The sequence below is a fragment of the Capra hircus genome, chromosome 8, assembly GCF_001704415.2.
Source record: "Capra hircus breed San Clemente chromosome 8, ASM170441v1, whole genome shotgun sequence".
Lineage (NCBI taxonomy): Eukaryota > Metazoa > Chordata > Mammalia > Artiodactyla > Bovidae > Capra > Capra hircus.
The window spans coordinates 59930476-59940829 of record NC_030815.1 but is presented as its reverse complement, the minus strand read 5'-3'; the positions used below and the strand labels follow the sequence as shown (position 1 = coordinate 59940829).

Below are 10354 nucleotides of genomic sequence, written 5' to 3'. Positions count from 1 at the left end.
GGGTGGCTTCTCTTGCTACAGATCATGGGTTCTGGGGGTGCTGGCTTCAGTAGCTGTGGCACATGGGCTCAGCAGTTATGGCTATAGAGCACAGGCTCAGTAGCTGTAGCACACATAGCATTAGTTGCCCTGAGGCATGTGGGATCTTCCTGGATCAGGGATAGAACCCGTGTCTTCTGCATTGGCAGGTGAATTCCTATCCACTGGACCACCAGGGAAGCCCAACCCTGCTGTCTCTTTCAGCTGTTTTCTCTAACACGTATACTTTCCTATTACGCAGCAGGAGTGGCCTCATACCAGATAGCTGGGGTTCTTTTCAAGAAAGCCTGATGTGATACTTTTGTAATGTGCTGATGACAGAAGGAATATCACATGGAAAAACCTAATCAGACCTCCCCCCTGGTGGGGTTCATTCTCCTGGGCCTGTCAGCCCACCCAAAGCTGGAGAAAACGTTCTTCGTGCTCATCCTGCTCACATACGTGGTGATCCTGCTGGGCAATGGGGTCCTCATCCTGGTGACCATCCTTGACTCCCGCCTGCACACACCCATGTACTTCTTCCTGGGGAACCTCTCCTTCCTGGACATCTGCTACACAACCTCCTCAGTCCCTCTGGTCCTGGACAGCTTCCTGACCCCCCAGAAAACCATCTCCTTCTCACCCTGTGCCGTGCAGATGTGCCTCTCCTTCTCCATGGCGGGAACAGAGTGTGTGCTCCTGGGCATGATGGCGTTTGATCGCTATGTGGCCATCTGCAACCCCTTGAGGTACTCTGTGGTCATGAGCAAGGCTGTCTCTGTGCCCATGGCTGCTGGCTCCTGGGCCGTTGGTGGTGTTGCTTCTCTGGTTCACACATCCTTGGTAATTCAGCTGCCTTTCTGTGGGGCCAATGTCATCAACCACTTCACCTGTGAGATCCTGGCTGTCCTGAAGTTGGCTTGTGCTGACATCTCCATCAATGTGATCAGTATGGAGGTGACCAATGTGATCTTCCTGGGGGTCCCAGTTCTGTTCATCTCTGTCTCTTATGTCTTCATCATTGCTACCATCCTGAGGATCCCCTCAGCTGAGGGGAAGAAAAAGGCTTTCTCCACCTGCTCTGCCCACCTCACTGTGGTAATAATATTCTATGGGACCTTGTTTTTCATGTATGGAAAGCCCAAGTCTAAGGATTCTCAGGGCGCAGACAAAGAGGACCTTTCAGACAAGCTCATCCCCCTCTTCTATGGGGTGGTGACCCCCATGCTCAACCCCATCATCTACAGCCTGAGGAACAAAGACGTGAAGGCTGCTGTGAGGAACCTGGTGAGTCAGAAATACCTCAGGAGATGACGTAGGAGAACTCTTCTGTGGTTCTCACCCCCATGGAGGAAAGGACTTCACTTATTACAGCTGCCATCCAAAAGCCAACAAGTCAACTTAACAGGAATGGTCTCTTGCCCTAAGGCCTATTTTCAGGGAATGTTTACCTTTTCAGAGTTTATCTGCAGGGTTTTGGCCACATGTCTGACATTCAACAGATGCCAGACAACAAATCCTCTAACTGAATGATGAGGACATTCTGAACACATGGAGACAGATGGAGACACATGGAGCTGAAACCAAGGAGACAGGGACCATTACAGCAAGCCTAATGGGCATGCTGTGTCTAAACTGCAGATTAGTGCAGAGAGGTGAGACGGCTCTCACAGCAGCTTTGTCAGCCCTGTTGGAATCACCAGGAGAGTCAGAGGAACAAGGAGGAAATGGACATTTCATCTTGGGCTCCTGTATATCAGATTCAGTTTGCCAGAAGTGCTCAGAAGAGACAAACATTTACCACATATAAAGCCTCTGGGCAGAAATAATCTATTTTGATTAAATGAATTTCTTTTTAGCTATGAGAAAATTGAGACCTTTTTTTTTCTTGATGCACTGCAGAGTTTGAAACACTGATAGTAAATTAAATTGAAGGAGTATAGGGTTTGAATTTGATCTTCATCACTTACAGCAATTCCGAATAGAAAAGATACTATTCTATTACATAATGAATAAGACATTCTTAAAAAAAAAAAATGACAGGCAGATAGACAGATAGATAGATAAAGAAAGAGTGGCTAAATATGTTTGAAGACTTTGGGATGGTAGGTTAAAGTCTGACAGGTTTCTTTGCTCCAGGAATTCTCAGAGATTTTAATATACTAATGTACACTGTGAATGTCTAAGGATATAAAGTCTACAGCCTACAGCACTTCCTGAGTCTCCAGAGTTTAACACAATAAAACCAGGAAGCACTTTCTTACTTATGACCTTGGGCAGGTTGCTTAACACCTTTCAGCTTATTTCTTCATAAAAAATCACCACTTTATTTTACATGGAATACATAAGATACCGTAAGTAAATTCTTTGTAAATAGTAAGCATCATAGAAATGTAAGATATTGTTAGAAGTATTATGAATGCAATGTAATGTGCCATGTGGAAGAGAGCGAAATATAGTTCCTATCCAGAACAACAGACACAGAAGATGGATGAGACATTCAAGATGGCAGTAAGTGAATAGAAGCAGTTTTATGACAAGTTATATTAAGTTCTGAGAATATTGGAAAACTTCAAAAGAGAATTTAGAAAGAGAACCCAACTTTGCATATACAGTAGATCTTGGAAATGTTGACTTCAAATGATATTTAAGTTTTTTATATTTGTTAAAAATGAATTGTATAAAATAGGGACCCACATTTTGTGAATAAAATTTCACTATCTTGTTTGTCATGTTCCTGATTTCTACTACATCCCAGCAAAAACAAAACAAAACAAAACAAAAAAACACCTTGCTATTGCGAACGTACAAGAGCTACATCTAGCGGCCATACAAGCAAACTTCAGATACTTGGGGAGTCACATAATAGGTCTTCTTGTTCAACCCCACGCTTCACAACCAAATCCTTGTGCATCTGCTCTACTTTCTGAGAACAAGCAGCTGCTGAGGCTCAAAAGCTGTGGGAAATTCTAAGGCTATGTTAGGATCCTAAAAGTTGGAAGTAGTGCAGGAATTTTACTTCTCTGTATAAGGAGACCCTGGAGACAAGCATCAGGGTGTTGGGGCAGGAAAGAGAGGGAACTCCGTGGTTGTCTACAAGAGTCAGGCTGGGTGATTCCTGGACCACTGAGGGGCAGGACTGTGGCTTCCATGTCAGGGTCTCTGCAAGAGCCCAAGGGAGCCCAGGGGTCTTTCTGGCCCAGAGCAGAGAATGCCCCAGGTTTTACTCACCTCGGCAGCTTGGGGCCTGTTAAAGTACTCACAGTGGCCAGTGTCTCACACTCTAATACACACATGAGGACTGCAGTGTCTGCCCTACTCCCAGGATGTGGCTGCCTAAAGAGGGCCAGCAGCAGGGCACCCAGCAGGCAGACAGGGGTGCACGGAGAACCTAGAGAAACAAGTCTCCTGATGCAAGTGAACTGCCAAAGGAACAAAAACATTCCAAGAGCACTCTAGGAGGTCAACTCCAGCACAAAAAGTCTTTCTGATAAGATGGCAGATTGAACACTTGTAAAAGTGAAGTGAGAGAAGGAAAAACACGATATGATGCAATTTGAGGAGAATGCAAGGTCAGAGGAAGGTTTGGAGGGGAAGGAAGAGGGAGGTGCTGAATAAGAAAGACTTAAAAGTGTTCAGAGTAGGAAATGCCAGGATTTGAATCCAACTTTGTCTAACTCCAAAGTCCATGCCTTTTGGCTCCAGCAGCACTTACTGAGGCCAGCGTAGACCCTGCCAGCGTTCAAGAGGTTTCAGGGAAACGGAGAGGTTAGCAAGCGGGGACAGATGAATTATCCTGGTCTTTCTCCCAGAAGGGGGAACATATACCTCATATCTCTCAAGTCTGGCTGAAAGAAAACAGGAGAGATTTTAGGCCCAGGACCCTGGCAAAAAGACTAGGTGTGGCAGTTTTGGGTCTATACCACACTTCATAAAGACTTAGCTCACTGTTACCAAGTATGAGACCCCTGTGAAGAGATTTGAGTTGCTGCCACTCCCTGCTCTCTCCCTCCTCAGCCACACACATAGCCCACACAAAGGTCAGTAATAACTTGCTGCCATTATAGCTTTGAAGGTTGTACCACTTTACAGACAGTGACTCCTTTACTTTAAAAAAAAATTTTTTTTTCAGAATAACCATGTTTTTACCAAGAGATGTATACTATAGGAAGTAATATTTTGAGGTTTTGGTTTCAGGCAAAGACACTTGCCGTCAAGTGTCATCAACTTATTATCACTGTGATGAGTAATTTATAACTCAGCACAGCGGTATCTAGCTAGAGAGTATCAGATGGAACAGCTAGGAACTGCCTGACACATAGGGGTGAACCTGAATGGTATCACCAAGTGAGACCGATGAAGAGGCAGTACCTCCTGCGACTCCAGTGGGCTGGGCACACGCACTGTTCTTTTTGTTTTGAAGTGCTGGTGTATTTATTTTTATTTTGCCCTAGATATATTTTCTGAGGTATGACTTTATAGTGCAGTTTGAATGCACAATTACCATGAACCCCCAAAATGTTGAAATATTGTTGACTAGGGCAGGAAGAAGACTGCACTTTTCAAAGAATCCCTTCTCATCCCAGCCCCACCACCACCAAGTCTTTCTTCCTCCCTTGGAAAGTACTGTAAACTTCATTATACTACCTTTTACATATAAACTCTATTTATTTGCTTTCTGACTGCTGTTTGTTGCATAAAACTGCTTTCACTGTTAAACTAATATATTCTTCTATCTGTGAATATTGTTAGGGTATTCTGGGTCACGATGAAACGTATCCTAATTTTTCGTATTAAAATGAGTAGACGGAGAAGAAAATGGCAACCCACTCCAGTATTCTTGCCTAGGAAATCCCATGGACAAAGGAGCCTGGTGGACTGCAGTCCATGGGGCCACAAAAGAGTTGGGCATGACTTAGTGGCTAAACAAGTCAAAGTAACAACAACAACAAAGTAATATCAATAGAAAAAATTTTCTATCTATTGACCTTTTTCCCTTAGCAGTGTTTTTAAGAAACAAATTGACATCTTTAACCAAAGGATAGATATATAATTTACATCAGCAATGCTCTCTGAAGAATAAAATTATAGTCATATTATCTCATAGAGCCCATGACTACTATTTTCAGAACCAACTGAAGCAGCTGGAAAATTTAAGTTCTTGAGACATTCACTGGACCTGTCCCTGTTCTTAACCTGTTGGGTTTGTTATCCTAAGGACCAAGGTTTGGCCTCTAACCCCTGAAAGGAAATGGCTAGAGACCAGCGGACTAAGGCCCGCAAAGAATCAAGTGAACGTCAAGATAAGGTTTTGTATCAGTGAGGATTAGGTTTAATCAAATATAGCAGAGCATCACATTCGTAATGCTTACACAAGACAGCAGTTTATTTCTGTCATGTGAAAAGATCCGCAGGGTAGTTAACCCAGGGATATTGTGGGATCTCTATTCCTCAAAGATTCCAGGGACTTGAACTTGACCTCCTTCTAGTTTACTGTTTTCCTGTCCCAATGGTGGTGTCCTCATAGTGCAAGAAGGCAGCTAGAGCTCCAGCTCTCATACCACACCACACAGTGGTGGGACGGAAAGAATGACAGAAGAAGGGAGGGTGATGGTTAATTTTTTGTGTCAGCTTGACTGGCCCTGGAATGCTCAGATTAAACATTGTTTCTGTATGTGTCTGTGAGAGTGTTTCCCAATGAGATTAGCATTTCGGTTTGTGAACTTGATAAAGCAGACCACCCTTCCCAATGAGCGTCAGCATCATTGACTATGTTGCGGGCCTGAACAGAACAGAGGGTGGAGGAAGGAGGAATTCACTGAGATGTCTCATCTCATCTCCTGCCTCAAACTGGGATTTTCGGTAGTTGCCCTGGATCTCAGGTCTTTGGACACAGACCGAGTCTCCAAGATCTGCATACAGCACACTGTGGGACGTCCTAGACTCCATACTTGAGTAAGCCAATTCCTCATAATAAATTCTGCTTCTCTGGAGAATTCTGAATAATACAGGGCGCAAGGGCATATGCCAGCTGTCCTATAAGAAACGTTTCTAGTCCGCCTGCCAATGTGGGAGACATGGGTTCAATCCCTGGTCTGGGAAGATCCCACATGCCTTGGAGCAACTAAGCCCGTGCACCACAACGATTAAGCCTGTGCTCTAGAGCCCAGGAGCCACAACGACTGAAGCCCGCGCACCCCAGAATCCACGCTCCACAACAAGAGACACCGCCGCAGAGAAGCCTGCACACCACAACTAAAGACTAGCTCCCCCGCTCTCTGAAACTAGAGAAAAGACCACACAGCAACCTAGACCCAGCACAGCCAAACATAAATAAAATTATATTTAAAAAAGAAAGGTCTTTAGAGACTGTCATGCTTCAATTCTATTTGCAACCCATTAACCATAACTTAGTCATGTGGCTGTAGTTAACAGCAGGAGATGCTGAGAAATACAGCCTCAATTCTGGGCAAACATCTGACCTAGTTAAAAATGGGGGATTCTTTGATTTTTGAAAGAAGGAATGTCATTGTTTTTGTTCGGCCATTGAGTCATATCTGACTCTTTGTGACCCCATGGGCTACAGCACACCAGGTTCCTCTGTCCTCCACTATCTCCCAGAGTTTGTTCAAATTCACATCACTAAGTTGATGATATTCATCATCTCATCCTCTGCTGCCCCCTTCTCCTCCTGCCTTCAATCTTTTCCAGCATCACGGTCTTTTCCAATTAGTCAGCTCTCCACATCAGGTGGCCAAAGTACTGGAGCTTTAGCATCAGTCTTTCCAATGAATATTCAAGGTTGATTTACTTTAGGATTGACTGGTTTGATCTCTGTGTAGTCCAAAGGACTCTGAAAAGTCTTCTCTAGCACCGCAATTCAAAAGTATCAGTTCTTCAGCACTCAGCCTTCTTTATGGCCCAACTCTCACATCCATACATGAGTACTGGAGAAGTCATAGCTTTAACTGCATGGACTTTTGTTTGCAAAGTGATGTCTCTGATTTTTATTAATTATATGCTATCTAGGTTTATCATAGCTTTCCTTCCAAGAAGCAAGCATCTTTTGCTTTTCATGGCAGTAGTTACCATCCACAGTGATTTTGGAGCCCCCTCAGAAATAAATATGTTACTGCTTCCACTTTTTTCCTTCTAATTGGAGAACAATAAACAGTTTTGACCACAGAGTCCTCATAATTTTAATTCTGCACTGTATTGCTTTAAATGTAAAAGCTGCCATTTACTCCCAGAAAGCCCTTTGTTAATCGAAACTTAGTTACATTGGGAAAAAAAAATAAGAGTTAACAAAATAGTTTCTTAAAAATTAAATCTCCATATGTATCTGTTTCCCAGCCTGTCTCACAATCATCAGGACAATGCCAGATCATGATAAATTAGCTATTATAAGTCTTTGAACTATGGGCAATACACATCAAGTTTTGCTAATATGGCATGACAAATTTCTTCATCAAGTGATCAACACATTCTTCACATTTAATTCTCACTCAGTTTCATCTGAGATGGACCTGGGTGGCATAATTATGATTCGGATTATGTGTACATCTAAAATAATAAATAATACGTTTGGATGTGGAGTCAGGTCCTTTGAGTGGATCCAGATAATTAAAATGTCTTTTACCTTTTGGGACATGCTCCCAACAAGTATGATAATAAAGCTTCACTTTGTGTTTCTTGGAGAATATGAAATATATTTATAATATTATCACAATTCTCTCTCCCAGCATCTAGGCTGCCTAAGAGCTTATCATGTGTTGCACCACATCAAGCATACAGCCAGATGATCTACAGTCTTATAACAAAGGCAGCATGCTTGCTTCATACCCTTTTTTGTAAACTAGAGATCAACAACCATGACAGAGATATATACGTTTATGTTTCAATTTGGGTCCAAAAGGACCATCATGGGAATTCCCATATTGTTAATCCCCCAAAGAAATTCCAATGAGAAAAATCATGCAGGTACCAATGCAAGGACACTGGCTGCTATGATACAGACAGGGACACAGAGTGAACTCACTATAGCTGAAACCATAAGGATTCTCAGAAAAACCCACATGCAACTAAGAATTGCCTTTCCTCATAACTCTGTCAGCCCTTTTCAAGGACAAATTTCCTTCCTTGGAGCCATTCAGTTTACCCTCAAACAAAGATCATCTGGAGGTTTTGTTTTTACAAACCTCACCTTCATCTCTGTCCAAGGGAGACAATCTATGCAAAGTTTCCCTTCTCCCTTTATTGCACTCGGACTAAATGTCTCTGCATACGCTCTGATTCTCTAATAATATTCCTAGTGTAAGAGCATAAAGACCACTTTAGGAAAGAATTGATTCTCCCACTAACGAAACACTTCACTGTTCTACTTCACCAGCTCTTGCGAACAGTCCTCAGAGTGCACAACTGAATGTTCTGGCAGAAAATCCCCAGTTGCAAGAGGTAGCTGGGCCTAATGATATAATCAAACCAATTTCACCAAACTCAAGGGCATCCAAGGAGGCTGCAGGGGCCACAAAGAGGGGTCTGAGGCTGGCTCACCATCCATTTGAAAATACTGAGAACTGATTACATTTTAACCCATCCACAGGTGGTAAATGCCTATAGGTACGGCCCATAGATCTTGCTATAGGCTCCTACTCTACCCAGGTTTACAGTCCAGATTTAGTTTAGCCTATAACTCTAAAGCATCTCACTAGTTTCTCAAAAATGCTCACCTCCAAGGGAACACAAAGTTCGCACAGAAGTCTTAGGTGACTTCATCTTCCTAGACTACAAGGGGGGAGTCCTTGGGGACCAACTTCTAATCCTGCTGATTAATCACAGGCTTCAGCATCTGAGCAACATGGACTTGGAAAGTACGAAGCCCTTTAAAAGCCGTCTGAGGTTGCCCACACATTTTGGGATCTGACCTGTCAGACAGGAAGATGCTGTAGTACGACTGTAGGTGTAAAGAAACGGCCCTTGGCCTACATGCATCTGGAATGGATGCCCACGAGACTTCACTGGTATTTCTGTCACATTGCTTCACCAGGTGATCCAGGAACCCACTTCCTTCTTTTTGCTCCACTCTCCCCTATGTTGTTATCCTCACCCAACTGCTCAAAGCTGGTTTACCTCTTAATTCAAACGTTCCAGCCAAAAGAAAGGGGGACAGAGAGGGCATGGACAGTTTCTTTCTCAAGGACTTGACCTAGAACTTGAAAACATTTCTACTCAATCCCATGTGGCCACCCAGATAGAAAGGATGGTAGGAAATAGTGTCCAGCCAGGAAATCAGAGCTTAGTTAAAATTTAGGAGTTTCTATCTATTGAAAGGGGAAATGAAAAACGTATATTAAAAGGTTCTTGGTCTCTGCTGCGATGACATTTATTTAATGACTGACTGTGAGAACATGACTAGTGGTTGACTAGATGACTGGGAAGGCTGCTGCTAAGCTGCTAAGTCACTTCAGTCGTGTCTGACTCTGTGCGACCCCATAGACGGAAGCCCACCAGGCTCCCCTGTCCTTGGGATTCTCCAGGCAAGAACACTGGAGTGGGTTGCCATTTCCTTCTCCAATGCATGAAAGTGAAAAGTGAAAGTGAAGTCGCTCAGTCATGTCCAACTCTTCGTGACCCCACGGACTACAGCCTATCAGGCTCCTCTGTCCATGGGATTTTCCAGGCAAGAGTACTGGAGTGGGGTGCCATCACCTTCTCTGGACTGGGAATGCTAGGGGAAGGAATTTGATCACTTTGAGGGGAATTGGTTACTTTAGGGGGAGTTATTAGCTTTAGGCCTAATTAGGCTTCAGGAAAAGAAGACTATTGAGTATGTCTGGATTGACAGTGACTGTATTTGGTGAGACTGAATTAGCTGATTAGATAAGAATTTTGATAAGATATAAAACTCCCAGTTTAATGCCAAAATGCAAAGTTATATTTGGTCATTGTGAGAAGTAATCTTTTTGGTTTGCCAAATTTTAAAACTCTAAAGTGAAAATTGGTTATACTTATTCAAAAAAATAAAAGTATTCAATTCTTTCTCCTGCTTTTCCTTGTGCATTGTACATTAGTGTCAACATTCATTCCATCTGAGGTCCATTTGGTCTCTTAAAAGCTAGCCGCAAATAGCTCTCAATAGCTCCTCTGGGCAGACACCAAAGAAGTAAATCTGATTCTAAGTAAAAATCTAGTAGCTTGCGAATATTTTCACCAGTTAGGAATTATAGGAATTTAGCCATAGAATTTGAAAATAAATTGAAGTCTCTTTTTAGCCATTTTTTGTTTTTAGTAGAGACCAAGATCCCATTCATTGCAAAATGTTTTCCTAGACATGAAT

General features: G+C 42.9%; 1 protein-coding gene across 2 annotated transcripts; it reads left to right on the top strand.

Moving 5' to 3' along the window:
- On the top strand, positions 236 to 8073 carry LOC102183418 (olfactory receptor 2S2). Of its 2 annotated transcripts, XM_018052831.1 has the most exons (2): positions 236 to 1305; positions 8062 to 8073. In XM_018052831.1, the coding sequence occupies exons 1-2, from the start codon at positions 373 to 375 to the stop codon at positions 8071 to 8073; spliced, it is 945 nt and encodes a 314-aa protein (XP_017908320.1). In that variant the 5' UTR covers positions 236 to 372. The 2 variants fall into 2 exon arrangements, with proteins under 2 accessions (XP_017908320.1, XP_005683917.2); XM_005683860.2 differs by lacking the exon at positions 8062 to 8073 and having other exon boundaries at positions 236 to 1356.